At 43.1% G+C, this 21,714-nt stretch overlaps 2 protein-coding genes and 1 long non-coding RNA gene across 3 annotated transcripts; 1 reads left to right on the plus strand and 2 right to left on the minus strand.

The window, feature by feature from the left end:
* Positions 1-2,496: 2,496 nt before the first annotated feature.
* On the plus strand, positions 2,497-3,180 carry LOC123489413. Its single transcript, XR_006660549.1, has 3 exons — positions 2,497-2,576; positions 2,805-2,980; positions 3,109-3,180. It is a non-coding gene; the product is annotated as an uncharacterized LOC123489413 (long non-coding RNA).
* A 2,399-nt stretch (positions 3,181-5,579) lies between these two features.
* On the minus strand, positions 5,580-6,533 carry LOC123489414 (tripartite motif-containing protein 16-like). The gene is made up of 5 exons (XM_045220010.1): positions 6,433-6,533; positions 6,293-6,328; positions 6,110-6,172; positions 5,799-5,997; positions 5,580-5,700 (listed from the first exon to the last, which is right to left on the minus strand). The coding sequence occupies exons 1-5, from the start codon at positions 6,488-6,490 to the stop codon at positions 5,580-5,582; spliced, it is 477 nt and encodes a 158-aa protein (XP_045075945.1). The 5' UTR covers positions 6,491-6,533.
* Positions 6,534-10,711: 4,178 nt separating this feature from the next.
* On the minus strand, positions 10,712-18,646 carry LOC123489415 (plakophilin-2-like; the record flags this gene model as incomplete). The annotated part of the gene is given in 14 exon segments (XM_045220011.1): positions 10,712-10,800; positions 10,902-10,989; positions 11,285-11,411; positions 11,414-11,476; positions 11,641-11,793; positions 12,214-12,391; positions 12,709-12,724; positions 12,786-12,874; positions 13,223-13,340; positions 16,348-16,525; positions 16,788-16,995; positions 17,215-17,353; positions 18,017-18,352; positions 18,453-18,646. Coding segments are annotated over 14 exon segments (1,956 nt in total), but the record flags the coding sequence as incomplete, so codon positions are not given.
* Positions 18,647-21,714: the final 3,068 nt, after the last annotated feature.

Here is a 21,714-nt window from a genome sequence, read left to right on the forward strand (position 1 = left end):
AGATATCTGGCACTCCCTGACTAAGGACCTGGTTGAGGAGAGCATTCCTGCGGGACACAGGAAAGGAAGAGGAGGCCGTACCACAGCCAGGCAACACAGGCATGAATACTCCAGGTATGACCCTTGAACACAATCAGTAGGAAAGTGTCAAGTCATGCCAAGGTGACTGTGGTGCTGGCTTACTGTGATGATGATGGAGATGATGATGGTGATGATGGTAATGATGGAGATGATGATGGAGTTGATGATGGTGATGATGGAGGTGATGATGGAGATGATGATGGTGATGATGGAGATGATGATGAGATGATGATGGTGATGATGATGGAGATGATGATGGAGATGATGATGGAGTTGATGATGGAGGTGATGATGGAGATGATGATGATGATGATGATGATGATGATGATGATGATGGAGAGATGATGGTACAGTTGAAGTTTACATACACCTTAGCCAAATACATTTAAACTCAGTTTTTCACAATTCCTGACATTTAATCCTAGTAAAAATTGTCTTAGGTCAGTTAGGATCACCACTTTATTTTAAGAATGTGAAATGTCAGAATAATAGTAGAGAGAATGATTTATTTCAGCTTTTATTTCTTTCATCACATTCCCAGTGGGTCAGAAGTTTACATACACTCAATTAGTATTTGGTAGCATTGCCATTAAATTGTTTAACTTGGGTCAAACGTTTTGGGTAGCCTTCCACAAGCTTCCCACAATAAGTTGGGTGAATTTTTTGGCCCTTTCCTCATGACAGAGCTGGTGTAACTGAGTCAGGTTTGTAGGCCTCCTTGCTCGCACACGCTTTTTTCAGTTCTGCCCACACATGTTCTATAGGATTGAGGTCAGGGCTTTGTGATGGCCACTCCAATACCTTGACTTTGTTGTCCTTAAGCCATTTTGCCACAACTTTGGAAGTATGCTTGGGGTCATTGTCCATTTGGAAGACCCATTTGCGACCAAGCTTCAACTTCCTGACTGATGTCTTGAGATGTTGCTTCAATGTATCCACATAATTTTCCTTCCTCATGATGCCATCTATTTTGTGAAGTGCACAGTCCCTCCTGCAGCAAAGTACCCCACAGCATGATGCTGCCACCCCGTGCTTCACGGTTGGGATGGTGTTCTTCGGCTTGCAAGCCCCCAATTTTTCCTCCAAACATAACGATGGTCATTATGGCCAAACAGTTCTAATTTTGTTTCATCTGACCAGAAGACATTTCTCCAAAAAGTACGATCTTTGTCCCCATGTGCAGTTGCAAACCGTAGTCTGGCTTTTTTATGGCGGTTTTGGAGCAGTGGCTTCTTCCTTGCTGAGCGGCCTTTCAGGCTATGTCGATATAGGACTAGTTTTACTGTGGATATAGATAATTTTGTACCTGTTTCCTCCAGCATCTTCACAAGGTCCTTTTGCTGTTGTTCTGGGATTGATTTCCACTTTTCGCACCAAAGTATGTTCATCTCTAGGAGACAGAACGCGTCTCCTTCCTGAGCGGTATGACGGCAGCGTGGTCCAATGGTATTTATACTTCCGTACTATTGTTTGTACAGATGAACATGGTACCTTAAGGCGTTTGGAAATTGCTCCCAAGGATGAAACAGACTTGTGGAGGCTCTACAATTATTTTTCTGAGGTCTTGGCTGATTTCTTTTGATTTTCCCATGATGTCAAACAAAGAGACACTGGGTTTGAAGGTAGGCCTTGAAATACATCCACAGGTACACCTCCAATTGACTCAAATGATGTCAATTAGCCTATCAGAAGCTTCTAAAGCCATGACATCATTTTCTGAAATGTTCCAAGCTGTTTAAAGGCACAGTCAACTTAGTGTATGTAAACTTCTGACCCACTGGAATTGTGATACAGTGTATTATAAGTGAAATAATCTGTCTGTAAACAATTGTTGGAAAAATTACTTGTGTCATGCACAAAGTAGATGTCCTAACCGACTTGCCAAAACTATAGTTTGTTAAAAATAAAATTAAAATTTGTGGGGTGGTTGAAAAACGAGTTTTAATGACTCCAACCTAAGTGTATGTAAACTTCCGACTTCAACTGTATGTCTGCGGTGTTGTGCCATAGTGCCTCAGGCAGTGTGCGGATCACAGATGTCCAGCTGCAGGGTCTGTTAGTGAGGCTGGGGAACTCCTCCCAGAGACAGCAGGACATCGGGGGTTCCGTCTCCAGCAAACGTAGAGGGACGTCCCATCGCAGAGTTCGCTTCCCTCCCAGAACACTCCTCCAGCCAGCTAGCTCTGTTACAGTAGGCCTACGATGACAACACAGACATTAACCCTTTGGTGAATATTGTTATAGATGTTCACCAAGGGGAACAAAAAAAAGCGTCATTTAACAACTTAATCAATCATTCTAGGAGGTGGTTTATGCTATGACAGAGGTTTTGTGAAGTCGACTCAGTTTTGACCGTGATTTGTACTGTACTGTAAGGTTTGGTCTGAAGCGTCTGGAAGGAAGACACAGAGCCCAGGGAATTCCTTTGGGCAGGGCTGGAGCACATCATGTTGGGACCAGAGTGCACCACAATCCTATGCAAAGACAATGGCCAAGTGAGAACACTGTGAGGGGTGAAGGATGATTGAGTGTTCTGCTCCTTTGGTTTGATAGACTGATAGTATATCATTGATCCAGGACTGCATTATTTGCCCCTTTATCGCATCATTCATCTAAATAAGACATTTCCTACAAGTCTCTCTATATGCTATTACTTGTATGTTTGCATTGAATGTGCTGTATACATAACATGTGATGATCTGCATACTCTGGTGGGTGGCTAGGCCATAGCATGGTACACACCTGCACGCTGTACTGGGATAAAGCCACACCAGGCCTGGGCTGAGCCTGATGAGAAAGTGGAGAGCTGCAGAGAGGACACTTTGTCCTGTGAAGAGGCAAGCATCCCTGCTACAAAGATCAACTGCCCTGACAACACACCCTTTCTTCTGATTAAAAGGTCATCTTTGTATTCAAATGCAACATCAAGTCATGCTCTGTTGAGGTACCATTAGAACAATAATTGATTGAAGCATCACATAAAGTGATACTATTTCTTTAATGCTAGTGGTTTGATTTTCCCTACAGGAAGAAGCATGTCTTTAGGGTATGCCACAGTCCATGGACCCAGAACCCTTCATCCATAACCCATCCTTTCTGTCCCCCTGTGCTCTGCTAGACTTCCGGGCCCAGCCCCAGAGCAACCCTGCAAGGCCACACACCGGTACAGACCCTCCATAGTTAAAGTCAGAACTCTTATTCCGTCATTGAATTGAATCACTTTTCTTTCCCCTGATTCCTTAATTTAATTTAGAATGCGTGACACACTGAACTTGAGAGTTAAGTGTATCATAGTATGGTTCTCAAAGTCAAAGTGTGTGTACCATCACATGCAGCCGGTGTCCAGGCCAGAAGACATGCCACCCTACGTTCCCAGAGGACTGGAGTGGGGGGAGGGCCTGTTCGATCAGCAGTGGTATGTAGATATTACACATGCTATGTTCTTCTTGCTGCTGACACTGAACAATGTAACTGGTCATTTTGTGAATAGAGAAACTTTAGATGATTTAGTAGGGGACTATTCAAAGTCAGTGTTAGTAACATCCCACTGGACACAGACATCAATTCAATGTTTATTTCATTGAAATGACGTGGAAACAACGTTGATTCAACCAGTTCGGTACCAAGTCGGATGACCATTACCCAGAGTACAGTAAACATATGGTTGCTTTGTGAGTTGTGTGTCAGCCCTGTGTAGGAGGCATGATGTTCCTTGGCCCTCAGCCCCCTGCGCCTCCCTCCAGCAGTAACCGCACTGCAGCTACTCTACACAGCCACAACAGTGTTATCACTGCTTAGATGCATGAAAGTCAAGAGGTAGCTACTGCTGCATAGGCACATGACTGTCCAGGGACTATGGACATGAGACTCAAACCACCTTGGGCAAGCAGCAGAAACAGAGCCCCACTCTAATCTTCATCTGTCCTCCTACAGTTTCATTAGATCTATTTTACAGAAGATCCTCTGTACTGTCTGCTTTGGCATCTATTGGTTGCCTGTTTAAAAATAAAATACATTGAACATGGTAAAATGGTCACAAATGTTAACTTTATTCAATTGGATAAAATTAAATATCTATATATTTTTTTATAGGCAGGTAGCAAGTTGAGATGTATTTTATTTTCCAGATGCTTCTACATCTGCATTGCTTGCTCTTTGGGGTTTTAGGCTGGGTTTCTGTATAGCACTTTGTGACATCTGATGATGTAAAAAAAGGGCTTTATAAATACATTTGATTGATTGATTGATTGATTGAACCAAACCAAGACAAAAACACAGGGGATGGAACAGGGTCTAGGGGAAACACTACAACAGTGTAAGTGGATCTAGAACTTTTCCACACCACATCAATCATCCTAATTCCATCTCCTGGTTTTTTCTCACGTAACAAAACAATAACTCCCAATACTAACTCTAACCACCCTCAGGAACTTTAGTGTTGTTCTTTATTTTATCAAGTTAGAAATGATACTCCAAACAAAAATGATTTATTTAATGTATTATTTTACCTTGTCTTTTAATCGTTAAAACAATGGCCCCACCCCTCCCAATAGTAAAGCTGGAATCAAACATTGTAGATAGAAAGTGGCTTCGCAGCGGGACTCCTAAATTATGTGTCAACTCCTGTCATCCGGGTCACGATTTTAAGCAAATCAACTTTCTCCAACTTTCCCAAGTGATCGGTCTTATATTTCCTCACTATTTTCACTGGGGCCGAGCTCCCTGCCATCCAGGACCTCTATACCAGGCGGTGTCAGAGGAAAGCCCTAAACATTTTAAAAGACTCCAGCCACCCAAGTCATAGACTGTTCTCTCTACTACCGCATGACAAGCGGTACAGGAGCGCCAAGTCTGGGACCAAAGGGCTCCTGAACAGCTTCTACCCCCAAGCCATAAGACTGCTGAACAGTTAATCAAATGGCTACCCAGACTATTTGCATTGACCCATTTGTGCATTGAGCACTGGCTCTATACACACTCACTGGACTCCACCCACACACTCACACACACTACACTGACACTCCAACACACACACACACACATATGCATATTGACGCCACACACTCACACAGACACACTTTCACACTCTTCACATACACTGCAGCTACTCTGTTTATTATCTATCCTGATTACCTAGTCACTTTTATCCCTAACTCCATGTACATATTACCTCAACTACCTCATACCCCTGCACATTGACTCGGTACCGGAACTCCTTGTATATAGCCTCGTTATTGTTATTTTATTGTGTTACTATTTCCATCATTTATTTTTTCTCACTTTTTAACTATGCATTGTTGGGAAAGGGCTCGTAAGTAAGCACGGTAAAGTCTACACCTGTTGTATTGGCGCATGTGACAAATACAATTTGATTTGAAATACACTTTATTCTATGACGTTCAGTCAACACAGAGCAACAGATGATCCACAACCAGGACCAACCCAAAACCCAGCACAGAGGTCCTCAGTGAATGTGGTCTGGACTCTGTGGAGGAGGGTCATTTATCCGAGACGCTGTAGAAGGCCAGATTCCCTGCCCTGCTGTCCAGATACACTCCTACTCTTGTGGAGCAGGGGACAGGGATATCGGTCCTATTCTTATTGTGCCAGTAGGAACAACTGGAATTACGACACACCAAACTCCAGGACTGATCATTGGATCCAAAGCAACATTCCAATCCGCCCTTCCTTCTGATGCTTCTGTATGTGATGGCTACCTCACATTCCCCCTCTCCACCTCACAGTAGCGGGTTCCAGACAGATCCTCTTTACACAACACCTGGTAGTGGTCTGTGAATCTGTCTGGATGGTCAGAATAAGACAGAGCCTTGTCACTCCATGACACTTCTCTGTTGAACTCAGACAGACACAGGTGTTGATATGCCGAGTTGGGATCCAACGTGAGATGGCAGTAGTCTAAGAAAGTGAAAAAATAAAATGAAGGTGAAATGTGCATTCGTGATATAGGTGTGTGTGTGTGTGTGTGTGTGTGTGTGTGTGTGTGTGTGTGTGTGACGGTATTCCTTACTCTCCAGGAACTCCTCTCTGGTCTTGGGCACATTATGAAAATGCACTTCAGCGGCAGCAGTTACTATATAGAGTAGGGAGATACATTGATTAATTCATGTTTAATTAAGAAGCATTCAAGACAAATATCTACAAAATTAAACCAAGATGAAATATTCACTCATAACGTGTGTGTATTACTCACATTCTGGTCTTGGGCTGACGACATAGACAGCCATTACTATACAGGGTAAGCAGACAAATGGATTTATTAATTTATAATCAAGAAGCATTTAACAGAAAGTTAACCAAATATTTTATCTTCACTATATCTGTAACATTTACCTTTTCCAGGTATCTCAGCCATTTCCTCCTTCAATACATCCTCCAGTCGCTCCATCATTCCAGTGATGGAACTCTTCACTTCCTCAAAGGAGAAGTGTTGGTTGGCAGGATAGAGGGTAAGAGCTCAGATCCAGGAGCTACACAAAGAGACTGGAAAGTCTAGAGCGAAAGAGAGAGCGAGAGAGAGAGTGAGAGAGAGCGAGAGAGAGTGAGAGAAAGAATAGACGATAAGAAAATATGACGAATTCTGGAGCTCAGAGGTTATACGTTTTGAAGAAGTAAGGAACCCTGGGTCATGTTCGATAGGCACAAACGGGGAACATATTATGAAACAAAAATAAACTTTCTTATTGAACAAGCTCAGGTAGTTTCGTGCCTAGCTCTGAACACCACCCTGCCACTGTGGATAGAAAGAGTGATGTCACCTTGAGGAAATGAATGTTATCCTCAGTGTGTGCGAGCTGCTCCAGCTCCTTGTCTCTCCTCTTCAGCTCAGCCATCTCCTGCTCCAGTCGCTCCAGGAGTCCTTCAGCCTGGCTTACTGACACCCTCTGTTGGACGCTGATCAGCTCCTTCACCTCACAGCGCCTTCTCTCAATGGAGTGGATCAGCTCATCAAAGACCAGCTCACAGTGCTCCACTGCTGCCTGAGCAGAAAGCTTTTACGAGAGAATAATAGATAAGGAATGGGGGCATTTTAACCAGCACATTCACTCTGCTCTCACCTAGACCCATAGAGATAAATAGAGGACTCCTCTTTGCATCTGTGTCACTATAGCGTCTGTGACAGCATGGGCAGTGCTATGGAGGCGATCTCCATTTTGAAGTAGTGCATTTTCTTCCTCACATGACTCCAACAAGGTCACCAGGAGGGATCAGCCAATGAAGTTGGAAGTCCCACCCAGTTGACTACATTAAAATGGTGGAAGTCCTCCAATGGCGCTGCCCATGCTAATACAGCCCTTTTGGCCACTAGGGGCCTCTATCATTCTCTATGTCTAGACCCCAGACAATCTGTCTGTTCCCTATAGGTGTCCCAGTGGTTTTAGGCTCCTCCCTGGTTTTAGTTTAGGAAATATACGTAACTTTCTTCAAAATAAATGTACATACGGTTCTTAAATACTCACTGAATGGGACATCACCGCCTGTCTTACGTCCTGCATCTCCTTCTCTCTCACACAGATTCTCAGCCCGACTTGCTGCCGTTTCCCCTCAACTGCCCCTGTAGAGAATAACATTTTCAAATGATTACCAAAATGACAACAGTTTTCATAATAGACCAAGCTTTGTTTTTGAGTGGGGAAATAGTTATTGAACTACACTTGTCATATGGCAACAAAATTGTATGATTATGCTCAACAAATCACTTAGACTAAATTAACTGATTAATGAGTGCCTTCAAGACAAAAAGGATACGATAGTTCAGAGTTCATGCCTCTGCAGTATATGTAAATGTGTGACCTTTGACTTTTGAGGTTACTGTCTGGATGTTATCTGGCCCCTCCTGCAGTTGACTGTAATCTACTCCATCCTTTAAAAAATATTGAATCAATTCCTTTGTTTGTTTTAAAGTGATTTTGTTGTGACAGCCTATTTTGTCTAACAGAGTTGGTTTTTGAATCTATCATCAGTCAATTTGAAAGCAGAAAATATAATTTACAAATAAGAACCTAATTGTGGATTATGTGACACTGAAACCAGAGTGTGTCACTGAAACAGCTACATTTTGGAGTTGGCTGGAATTTCCTGCTCTTTCAGTTTCTGGCAAAACAGTCAGCAGTAATTAAGCTGATCTCTAAGTATAATACATTATAGATGTCAGTATAATGTTCCAGATCCTTATGCCTACCTGTTTCTCAGTCCTCTCTGCTGCTATAGCGGAGTCATCATGGTCATACTTCACATCTTCAGGTCCAGGGAAACAAGGAGCAGAGGGAACTGTTTTGAAATCTGTCTTCAATTTCTCTACCAACTCAGCCAGCAGAATGTTTCTGTTCAGAGCAGGTCTTGGTGTGAAGGTCTGTCGGCACTGGGGCAGCTGTGAATTCCCTTTTGGTCATCAAGACTCCAATATCCCTTGATACAGCCTTTACAGTAGCTGTGTCCACAGGGGAATAGTCACTGGATCCTTCAGTAGATCCAGGCAGATCGAACAACTGATCGAGTCCATGGCCTCGATCACACACCAACCAACTGGAGCAAAATAGTATCAGAGTTCCGAGAGCTGTGAATGCTGAGGAGTCGAAGAGAAGGGCAATGACAGGCGCTGCTGATACATGATAAGTGTTTACACTTCCTGGTTGGGTTGGGTCGTGGGTAGTCTCGGAAATCCCAGACTTGTGTCCACTATGCCGACACATTGAGGGGATTGGATTCATCCCGCCCGGGCGCCCGTGTATGCGTGTTTTGCTTCGGCTGAAAGTTTATTGCATTCGATTTGGAACCGGGCTGCCTCCCGGGCGTGAATCAGTTGGCCCGTTCAAAGCCAAGCGCGAAGTCCGCTCAAAACAAAAGTGACGTAGGCCTAATTAAGTACGTATAGTAATTACTTGGGTTCTGTGTCTACCCATGGAAAAGGGATTGCTTTTAATAAAAACGCTTTATATCCATGCCTTCCCAATTAAAACTAGTTAGAAAATTCTAACATTTTATGGAAAATAGATATTTGATGTTTATGTTTCTGGACGATGCCTCGTTGACAAATGACCGAGTGGCGCAGATTACTGTTCGATTTGGAGAAGGGAGCGCCTCCTCCCGCTTTCGCCCGATGACATGACGTGCGGTGCCCCGCGGCTCAGCATAATCGACTCTGCCCATTGGTAACATTGTGGCAGGCAACCCGTTTGTGTAGAGTAGTTCGTGAGTGTCTGCGCGGTTGTCATGTATGGATAGCGCGAAGCACTGATTTGTCACTTACATCCACTCAATGACAATCATGTAAAACATAAGTAGTCTGGCTAAGAGCCAAAAATAGAAATGAGAAGCCATCTATAGGCCTAAATGGATCTGAGGTTTGCCTGGGATGACGTACAAGCGCAGCCGATCAACGTTCCAGCGCGCCAAAGAGATGCAGTTGAAAGGTGGGACTAAAGGGTAGCCGGGCATATTAAGTGCTGCGTCTTTGCTGTCAGACTACCACAGCAAAATAACCATTCAACCTTAATGTATTTTATTTTAAGCCAAGTAGTAAAACAATGTGGCGAGTGGCGCAGTGCATCGCAGTGCTAGCTGTGCCACTAGAGATCCTGGTTCGAGTCCAGCTCTGTCGCAGCCGGCCGCGACCGGGAGACCCATGGGCGGCGCACAATTGGTCCAGCGTCGTCCAAGGTAGGGGAGGGTTTGGCCGGCAGGGATGTGGGTTCGTTTCACGGGGGGCCAGTATGAAAAAAACACACAAAAAACATGTATGCATTCACTAACTGTAAGTCGCTCTGGATACGAGCGTCTGCTAAATGACGTAATGTAATGTAACAAAACGATTCAACACCTACCTACCCATGCAGTTCCCTAAGTAATCTCGAGTGCATTGTGTAACAAATATGTATATACAAATATTTACTCTAAAACTGGAGCACATCTATCAACTTCAGATTGATAAAATATTTGTGGCTTTTATTTTTAGCACTCTGCCACCCTCTATTCTATAATTATTATTTGCATTACAGAGATATCACACCACATTGTTACATTCAGATAGAAATCTGCTATGTAGAACAAACATGCCCTTTGACATGTGGAATAAGCAAACATGTCTTAAATATTCATAGCATTTCTATCCGGAAACGTTCTTGGCCCTGTTTTTGATTGACCCCCCCAAAAAAAAATCTATGATTGTAGACATTTTTAATAGACCTACAGGTAGTAATTTAATATTGTTTACAACCCCAACTATGTTAACATCACAACTATATTTTACAACTTAAGTTATGACATTCATTAAACTAACATACATGTCATAATTGTATCCTTATCTTGTCTTCCACTTCTATGCTGATTCATTTTCTTCCTCAAAATCCTTCCTTCAAATGTAATTCAAGTCTTTGCTGATCCTCCATCAGTTTTGTTTTTAATCATTTTTTCCATCGTTGAGAACTGGTCTTCTACCAAGAGCTTGCAGCAATTGGTGTCACTGGAACAGGCTCACACACACACACAAAATAAACGTAACATCTCACACTGTGGAGAGGTAGACACACAAATCAAGTATTTTATAAAGCAGTGAATTGAGTCATCTAAATCCATACAGAAGATAAACTACACTATTGCCTCCAATCAGCACAATGCGTTGTGATCCTCCGCTTAGTCCCGTATTGAATTTACAGCCTTTGATGTCCTGCTGTTGACGAAGTCTGCTTTCCTATATCCAGCCTACCAAAGGATGAGAGGAAAAGCAACACATTAGATGAATGAACAACTATTGTCACCACATGTTTCTTATCCTTGAGGTTATACTGTGTAGGGGCTCTCACCTTCCTATAGGCCCCGTGGAGCTCTGAGTGGCTCCACATGCTGTGTAGTAGGATGCAGGCTGCCTGGCCAGCCCTGGTGGGACCAAACCCAAAGGGACACAAGCTTACGGTCATTGGACATAAAAGGAAAAGCATAAAGCAAGTAGAAGAGGTTTGACAGATGAAAAGAAACTCATAATGTTCAGGAATAATACAGTGCATATTAAGGCCATCTGCAGTCTTTGCATAGCATCAACCAACAGTGCCACGTCATCGACGGCGCAGTCTGGCATCAGATTGCTACGTACAGTATATCATATGGTTAGTTGATATGTTAAACATCTATCCAGGCAATGTAGTCAGCCTGGGAACACAGCCATGGTCTTCAGAAGCTACCCACTGACCCGTTGTCCTTTGCGCTGATGTTGATGATCTTGGGCAGCGAACCGTGGTTGACGATGGCCCTGACGTGCTGCGTCTCGTCCTGGCTCAGGTTGATGAGGATGTGGCACAGGGACACGGTCACCTCTGAGGCAGGTCTGTGCCCGTGTCTGAGTTGGGCAACATGACCACCAGCTGTGGCAACACCTGTTTGACTACAGAGAGAGTGGAATGCTTTGTGAGAGATTGTTTGATTTTCTACAGCGGCAGGTTTTTATGCTTCTGTGCTTTTATATACTTACAAGTCCCAAAGGAATATACTTTTTGGGACTTATGTAGGACTAAAACATTGCGGTTGATGAGTCAATTCACAGCTCACCAATGTCAGCGTGAAGCTCTCTGTAGCGTGAGATGTTACTTAGCAGGGACACAGCAGTCTTCTGCACATCCCTCTCTCCTTCCTGGAGCATCTTCCTGGCCTGGAGAAGACCATTCTCCCGCTGTACTATGGTGTGGGCGATGGCCTTGGATACCTGCCCATACAGAGCCATTTTTACATTTACATTTTAGTCATTTAGCAGACGCTCTTATCCAGAGTGACTTACAGTTAGTGAGTGCATACATTTTTCATACTGGTCCCCCGTGGGAATCGAACCCACAACGGCGTTGCAAGCGCCATGCTCTACCAACTGAGCTACACGAGACCAACATCGGTCACCAACTGACAGTCAATATAGTAATGCACAATATAGTAGTCACATCAATGTAATACTTACTATACAGTCAAGTCATGACAATTTAATAGATGTGTGGCTGTATTGTAGTTATTCCCAAAGGAGCAGTACGAGGGTTAGACTGATACAAATCAAACCCATGGGAAAATAAATTCTACACTCCCAGAACAGTACATAGCCCATAGAAATAGGATCATAGATTTGTGATATAGCCGTACCCAGGCCGTTCCCAGCTGTGATGTTCTGCAGGGCTCCGATGGCAGCCTCCTGGGTGTAGGGACGGATGCTGCGGGCCATGATTGACAGGTACATCCGCACTGTGATGGCGCTCCACAGCCACTCTATCCCACAGGGACTACCCTTCTCCTCCAGCAGAGGGCACTTTGGATCAAGACGCTATAGGACAAAAACAACCAGAAAACAGGCCCTTTAATTCAAAGTTAACTTCCAGATACCAGGTTTCATAGTACATTTCAATCAATGTGTATAAAGCTTTTAACAAATACATTTGTCAAAGAAAACTGGGCTTAAAGAGTTAGTTCAAAATGTATGCTTTCTCACTTACCAAGGCGGCTTATCCATAACATAGGCATTGCTCATTTACTTTAGTGGTAATAACTTATTTATAACCAGATAGAAACAGTGGCTGTCAAGTACATGATAAGGGCAACAAAGAAGATAACAGCCACAACATAGAGGTCATGGGAGCCTACCTGGATGATTTTGGCACTGCGGGGAGCCGAAAACAGCCGGGGGTCTTGGTCTTTGGAGCCAGGTTGAGTCGGGAGACTCATGGAGCTCGCTGGTGTACTTCTGTGGAAGATCCACCACCATCTGGTAGGAGAGGTTGTGTAGGATGCACACACAGTTCTCTGTGGACTGTAGAGGAGAGAAGTGGTTCTGTTCAGGGGACCAGATTGGTGATTGCCTATGATTTTAAGATCAAACATTCTGCAGATGTCCATTGCCAAACAATTAATTGTAGAGCAGAGCTGGTTCATGATGTTGTTTTCTTGATATTTAACACTAAAGGCCAGATTAATAAGTTGTTCTAAAGAGACATAAGTTGATAAAATATGGGCCAAAAACAACCAGTCTTATTTAAGCATTTCCTGTCAATATTTATTCCCACCTACAAATGTTAAGTAATGCTTTGTACGAAAAGAAACAAGTGAACATTTTGCACAAAAGCTTAGTAAATGTTACTTTAGTCATTCACATGCATACCTTGTCATCAGGCTTGTAGTCGGCTATGGTTCCCCGGATGTAGTATACCAGTGAGTCAATAAGGTTCTCACACTGCCGCATGGCTTTTCTCCCATCTGGACCAGCTGAGCTTATGTTTCTGACAACAACAATGACAGGTTGTCATTATTGCCACTAGGCAACAACAAAAGCATTCTTTGCATTCCAGACATTGGCCAAACTGGCAAAATATCTATTCCAGCTGTTGGCCAGATGAGCCAAATGTTTATGTAGCTAGAGATATTTGGTGTACTTTACCAAGGTTTTCTGGTTATCTGCAGTTAAAGCCATTAGAATAGGTCAATGTAATAAAACGTCTCTTCTATGTGTTGAGAGATAGCAACGTGTGTTTCAAGCACAAAGGAAACATAAACAAATGAGTAACATGAGTTAATATTTCACTTTAATTTCAACCACTTGTCAATGAGTCAACTGTTCCACTTCCTTTTAGATGAAGTCAGCACAGAGAAAAAACACATGACAGTTGCCTCAATACATGTGACCACATGGTCATTTTTTATTCCTAAAACCATGGGCATTTATCTGAAAAAGTCACTCAAATATATAGAAAATTCTGCAGCCTTTTTGTTAACGTCAAGCCAAATACAGTAACATGAGTGATGCCCCAAGGTTATGGCTGTGAGTTGGAGTGTCGTGTGTTTTCATTTTAAAATCAGGCAAAAGACTGTGGAATTCCTCAGAGTTACACAAGTCAACGGTTGCCAGGGCTTGATAGCACCAGCCAATATGGATTCTGAGGTTTCAATTCTACTAGAGCCACTAAGAGGGGGAGAGGGCTCCGTTAATAATTTAGTCCCTGACTGTTTTCAGTCGTATCGGATGCTAGGCAAAAGCGAAACACTCCTTGTAATACCATGTTGTGTTTGTCAGGTGCTATATCTGTGCCAAACCAAATCAATCGCCGCCGGTTCAATAGGAACGCAAGGTATGCAGGATATTGTTTCCAGCGCATTACTGCTCCATCGAGGTGATGCTGACTAGGCAGAAGTCATCATGCCTGTTTTGTCAGGTGGAAAGGAGTAACAGGATGACAATGGCCTTTGAGGAACCTCACAGTTCTCACTCATGGCGAGGGAGGCTGTCAGGAGATAAATATAAAATGCTTGACAAAGCCTTGTGAGATGTAACACTGTGGTGAGAGATGGATTGCACATGAACCGTCTGGGTCACCGTATAATAATAATAATAATCATCATCATCAGTGCCTTCAGAAAGTATTCACACCCCTTGAATTTTTTTCACATTTTGTTGGTTACAGACTACATTTTAAATGGATTAAATTGAGATTGTGTCACTGATCTACACACAATACCCCATAATGTTAAAGTGGAATTATGTTTTAGAAATGTTTACAAATTAACTAAAAATGAAAAGCTGAAATGTCTTGAGTCAATAAGTATTCAACCCTTTTGTTATGGCAAGCCTAAATAAATTCAAGAGTAAAATTTTGCTTAAGTCACATTATAAAGTTGAATGGACTCACTCTGTGTGCAATAATAGTGTTTAACATGATTTTTAAATGACTATGTCATCTCTGTACCCCACACATACAATTATCTGTAAAGTCCCTCAGTCTAACAGTGAATTTCAAGCACAGATTCAACCACAAAGACCAGGAAGGTTGTTTTTTTTGCCAATGGTTTGCAAAGAAGGTAGATGTGTAAAAAATAAAAAAAAAGCAGACATTGAATATCCCTTTGAGCATGGTGAAGTTATTAATTACACTTTGGATGCTGTATCAATACACCCAGCCACTACAACGATACAGGCGCCGTTCTAACTCAGTTGCCAGAGAGGAAGGAAACCGCTCAGGATTTCACCATGAGGCCAATGGTGACTTTAAACAGTTATAGAGTTCAATGGCTATGGTAGGATAACTGAAGATCAATAACATTGTAGTTACTCCACAATACTAACATAATTGACAGAGTGAAAAGAAGGAAGCCTGTACAGAATAAGAATATTGTATCCTGTGTGCAATAAGGCACTAAAGTAATACTGCAAAAATGTGGCAAAGAAATGAACTCTTTGTCCTGAATACAAAGCGTTATGTTTGGGGGCAAATCAAACACTCACTGACTACCACTCTTCATATTTTAAAGCATGGTGGTGGCTGCATCATCTTATCAATATGCTTGTCATTGGCAAGGACTAGGGAGTTTTTTAGGATAAAAATAAACGGAATAGAGCTAAGCATAGGCAAAATCCTAGAGGAAAACTTGGTTGTCAGCTTTCCAACAGACCCAGAGACAAATTCACCTTTCAGCAGGACAATTACCTAAAACACAAGGCCAAATATACACTGGAGTTGCTTATAAGATGATATTGAATGTTCCTGAGTGGCCTAGTTACAGTTCTGACTTAAATTGGCTTGAAAATCTATGGCGAGACTTGAAAATGGCTGTCTAGCAATCATCAACAACCAATTTGACAGAGCTTGAATCATTTTTAAATGAATAATGGGCAAATATTGTACAATCCAGGTGTGTAAAGCTCTTAAGAGACTTACAGAGAAAGACTCACAGCTGTAATCACTGCCAAAGGTGATTCTAACATGTATTGACCCAGGGGGTTGAATACTTATCTAATAAAGGTACATCAGTGTTTTATAGTGTAATTTAAAAAATTTAAATAAATTATTCTACTTTGACATGAGTATTTTGTGTAGATCATTGACAATTTTTTTCTAAATTAAATCCATTTGAATCCCACTTTGTAACACAACAAAATGTGGAAAAAGTCAAGGGGTGTGAATACCTTCTGAAGGCACTGTATACCATTTAGCAGACTCTTTTATCCAAAGCGACTTTCAGTCATGCATGCATACATTTTACGTACGGGTGGACCCGGGAATCGAACCCACTATCCTGGCATTGAAAACACTATGCTTTACCAACTAAGCTACAGAGGACCATCAATCAAGAAATGATTTCATGATCATTCCAAACATAACTACTATACCCCTTTCTGCATCCCAGGCTGCCCTAAGATGGATCACTAGAAATGCTTGATCACAGATACTACATAGGTCGGTGCAAAAATCACAAATGGCCAATAAACACCTATGTCCAGACCAGACAACCTACCGGAGGCAGCCAGTGGCGTTGTAAAAGGTGTCTGGGTCAGCCAGCATGCCGTCTTTGGGGTTCTCCCCCTCAGACAGGCCTGAGCAGGGCACCAGGACAGAGGTGGTCAGGATCTCCAGGGCCTCTTTGGAGAGATGCTCCTTCAGCAGGTCATGGGAGGATAGGTTCCACAACAGCCCTGTGGAACATGTTTCATTCTTAGGTTACTACGGTCATTACATTTTATCACATAATTTCATGTAAATCACATGTTCACAAAGCATCTCAGAGTAGGAGTGCTAGGATCAGGTCCCCCCTCTTATTCATTATGATTTAAAAGGCTAAACTGATCCTAGATCAGCTCTCCTGCTCTGAGGCACTTTGTAAATACAGGCCCTGGTCATTAATAAAGTGCTACGACGATTTCTTTCAGATCTACCCGAGGAGGTGCTCAAACTAACCAGTGAGCTGCCGCCGGGTCTCTATGTCGCGACTTCTCCTGAGCAGACGCAGTACGGGGGCCACGCCCTCGTTATCCTTCACCTCCATCTTGTTCTGGCTGCTCTCGAAGACAACGTTTCGGAGCGCCCTGCCGCTTATCCGCTCCAGCTCCTCGCTGTCGCTCTGCAGCAGTTTGATCAACTTGGGTATCCCGTGGAGGTAGAACACCTGGGGACAGACAGGCACAGCTATTCATCTACCCTTGTTTCCTATGAAGTGTGAGCTCAACTTGAATTTTCATGTGAATCGCCCACATAATCTCAATATAAATTGAAGGGAAAATACTGTATTGGCAACATCAGCTGTAGGTGTAGGCCTACTGCCCGGCAGCCTTTAACCTAAATTGAGGGGCCAAGTCAACATGAGTACAGATGGGCCCCAGCTCACCATCTTCCTAGCGTCAGCGCTGTTGAAACATTGGTTTTGAATAAAGCTGGCAGCAGTGATCTGCATCTCCTCATTCTCCTGGCCCAGCAGGTTCACTGCCCTCTCCAATGTCAGCTCAGGCACCTTGCTCTCAGGCTTCCTGTGTATGGGAGAGAGCAATGAAGAGGAACTTCCTGTCAATGACAAACACACACACACTCACTTTATCAATCCCAAAAGCTGATTCATCCAATTTCTCATCCTCACAACACTTTCCATTGTATTCATTTATATGCACCTATTAGAAAATCTAGGTAAATCATTGACATGAAATGACAGATAAGCAACTGAACCACCTCTATTGTCTGGAAGACTATTTTATAGTTAACCAATAGTTTTAGTACCAGCCTCGATCAGCCACAAAAATCTGGAACCAACCGGACCCTGAACAGCTTCTATCCCCAAGCCATAAGACTGTTAAATAGTCACTTTATTCCTAGTTATATGTACATATCTACCTTAATTACCTCGTACCCCTGCACATTGACTCAGTACTGGTACCCTGTGTGTAGAGCCAAGTTATTGTTACTCATTGTGTATTTATTATTACTTTTACATTTTATTACTTTTCTATTATTTCTCTATTTTCTTTCTCTCTGCATTGTTGGGAAGGGCCCGTAAGTAAGCATTTCACTGTTAGTCTACACCTGTTGTTTACAAAGCATGTGACGAATAAGATTTGATTTGAGTTGTTGAGAACTAAATGAACTGCCAGATCTAATCAACTACAGGTTTGTGTAGAGCAACACATAAACCGTCTTACAGTGCAGTGAGTTCCTTCACGTCTCTCTGCTGGATCTCTGGCTCCGCCGCCTCCCTCTTCTGGCCCATGTCCACCTCCATGCTGACCAGCGAGGCCGGGTACGAGGGAGGCCATTTGGCTCCCACAGGCCCCTGGCTCTCCCTCCCCACCTGGGCCCGCCAGACCAGGCCCTCTGCTCTCTGGGTAGGATTGAATGACCCGTAGCCTGTTTGTCTCCCTGCCCCCCTTTGAACCTCCATCTGGTAGGGGCTGTTGTCGGTGCGAATCGCAGGGCTGCTGCACAGGAATGAGTGGTCTGCCGAGAGGGGGCTGAGGACCTCGAGTCTGTCTGAGGGACTGGCCCCAGTGGTCGTTGCCGCTGTTAGCCATGGCGTGTGTCCTTGTGCTACGGGCCATTTCCGAATGGGCATAACGCCGCATCAAGTCTGTCCCGCACGACCGCTCCACTGAAGTCCCCATCATTGGCGGCTGGCTAGGGCCGGGAGGGTGTAGGTTCCGAAACGGAGTGTCCCGTAGGCCAGACGGGGAGCGAGGTAACTCAGGTCTGGAGACTGGGGTCAAATCCACCCTCTTAGACGGACTTCCTATATTCTCCTTCAAAGACGACAGGCTGCTGAAGTCCACGCCGCCGTAATCTGGCCCAAAGATGAGTGTGTCTACATGGAAAGGTTAAAAGCAGCGGTTGCCCCATTTCAGAAGGCTTACAACTGAATCAACCATAAAGAGATTTCTGGTAATAATGCTAAAACATCTGTGTAAATCAGTTGCATATAATTGGACACAGTCGTGATGACTCAAAGCAACACAAAAGGTTTAGGGAAAAAGATCATACAAAATGCTCTCTCTGATGTCTGAATAACCACTGTTGTGCGTTTTATATACTGAAAGCCACACCTTAGGTTTCCTTTGGGAATCATAAAGGTATTATTCAATAAAATGCAGTTCAATTCAATTGTCTATGTGAGATAATAGAATTTCAACGTTTGGTAGAACAAAGGGGCGATAAATATGTCAAGTGTGCCAGAAGGAAAGGCTTCAGTTGTCACATTATAGAGATAGTGTTAGATACCCACCTCTGCACTATGGGCTGGGGTCTTATAATAGCTGCACATCCCTGAGACTATCCCATTTGTTTTTATGCAAACCATATGGGCGGTACATTCAAAACCAATGCAGACCACAGTTTTTTTTAGGGCAATAGATACCATCTCCTTTTCCTGCTGTTTCTTGTGAAGTTCATCACGTCAGTGACGCACTAAATATGGAATTCAAGTTTTAAAAAACAACACTTCATGTATCCTACAGACACATTGCACTTGACTGCCATGGAGGGTGAAGTCCCTTGCTCCGGAGTTGAATCACGTAGCTGTTAATTCTAACATCCAGGCTCTCCAGATTAATTTCTGGGAGGCTAATGCGCCTGTGACTGTGGATAATGGGTTGTGTGTGTGAGTTGTGTGTGTATACTATAGGATAGGCCTTACCTTCATGTTAGACAAGATTCCATCTCTGGAACCGGTGATACTTGGTGGGTTTCTGGATAGATGAAGACTGCCTGAAAGATAAACCACATGTGTTCTGAAGGATCATGCCATTTTACCAATTCCCCTAATTACCCTTTTGGACACTTGCCCTCTCCTATTGGAAAGGGTAAATGGGGGAGGACTACAAATACAGTAGGCTTGAGGAGATTGAATAGAATAGTTTGCTGACATGATTGCAAACGTCATGGTAAATAAAATGTCACTAAGAATCTGACACCAATGACTAGGCCTGTATGTCCATTTGGTTGCATCTGGTTTCGACCCGCCTTGTTTCCCTGGTAGACTATGCCTAAACATTTTCCCCCATCCTCAAATTCCCGAGGCGATATCAATAGCCTAATCTTACAGACCTTGCTTGTTCATACAGACTCAATGTAAACACACGTTAAACTAACGTTACTATTTTACCACTGGCCGTTGTCTTTTGCCCTTACGAGCAAGTGTGAGCCGCACTTGTTGCTGAACACGAAAACTCCGGTCGTTTGAATGAGTCTTTGTATTACCCTCTGGTGGTAATGCCAAACTTGTGTCAACTGCGTCAAGTGTGAATGAGTCTAGCGCAGGTAAAACTGACTTCATAAATTGCGGCTCTTCCATGATTCCGTAGATCTCCAAACGTGTAATTCCGTAAAATAGGCCGCAGATTCATCAAAAAGTGGCACTATCGTCCTTTTCCGACCTGTTCATACACAGTAACTCGGTGTTCCCGAACGGTGAAATATTCGGGTGAGTCCGTTCCGGTGCAAGTGGGACACTTGAGTTCATTGTCACTGGGGTGTGGTCTGTATAGTCGTCACCTGTAATATCATTTTACAAATAAGGAAGTGAAGACATCCTGGGAAGAATGCCAAAATGTTATCGTTCCTAGGCTACAAGGCCAATAGCAACGCTTGTAGATCCGGGATGGGGCAACTGGCGCCCCGGCTTTGTAGGCCCGCAGATAAGGCTCCCCCACCCACATTAAATTTTTTTTAGGAACTGTCAGGGTCTGAATTTACTGTTAAGAGTTGGACTAGTAGAATACACAAGGTGCAATTTCGAAATTTGGTTGTGCATCAGCTGTTTTTCTCTTATGTCAGTTACTGACAATCACTCACTTATTAGTTCATGTCAGCAAAACATTTTTAGATTGGTCATTTAGTCTAGAGGCCAGCTATCTAAACCATGGTCGAATTATCGACCGGGGCCCCGATTGATCATCAGATATCATATAAAAAACTGCAAACATGTCTCCACACTATGGCAAAATGTTGTTGTTTTTAAATCAGGAAATTGGCTGTAAAACTGTAAATGTTTCTCTCTTCCCAACCTGGTCTCAGAGCATTTTGTATTATTCTGTATGTAAATTCGAGACACATTTATCAAATCAAATCAAATCAAATCAATCAAATCAAATCAAATTTTATTGGTCACATGCGCCGAATACAACAGGTGCAGACATTACAGTGAAATGCTTACTTACAGCCCTTAACCAACAGTGCATTTATTTTAAACAAAAAAGTAAGAATAAAACAACAACAATAAAAGTGTTGAGAAAAAAAGAGCAGAAGTAAAATAAAGTGACAGTAGGGAGGCTATATATACAGTAAAATAAAGTGACAGTAGGGAGGCTATATATACAGGGGGGTACCGTTGCAGAGTCAATGTGCGGGGGGCACCGGCTAGTTGAGGTAGTTGAGGTAATATGTACATGTGGGTAGAGTTAAAGTGACTATGCATAAATACTTACTTAGCAGAGTAGCAGCAGCGTAAAAAGGATGGGGTGGGGGGGCAGTGCAAATAGTCCGGGTAGCCATGATTAGCTGTTCAGGAGTCTTATGGCTTGGGGGTAGAAGCTGTTGAGAAGTCTTTTGGACCTAGACTTGGCACTCCGGTACCGCTTGCCGTGCGGTAGCAGAGAGAACAGTCTATGACTAGGGTGGCTGGAGTCTTTGGCAATTTTTAGGGCCTTCCTCTGACACCGCCTTTAATATGATATGTTATGTTTAGTATAGTATGTATTGATTTGTGGATGTCCATCATCCATTTCGTATATGTTATGAATTACAATTCGTATGATACAAATTTGCAAAACATATGATATGTTCCAAATTCCAATATGTTGTGGCTAACGTTAGCTAGGTGGCTGACGCTAGCTAGGTGGCTCACGCTAGC

This window comes from Coregonus clupeaformis, unplaced genomic scaffold (assembly GCF_020615455.1).
Source record: "Coregonus clupeaformis isolate EN_2021a unplaced genomic scaffold, ASM2061545v1 scaf3019, whole genome shotgun sequence".
NCBI lineage: Eukaryota > Metazoa > Chordata > Actinopteri > Salmoniformes > Salmonidae > Coregonus > Coregonus clupeaformis.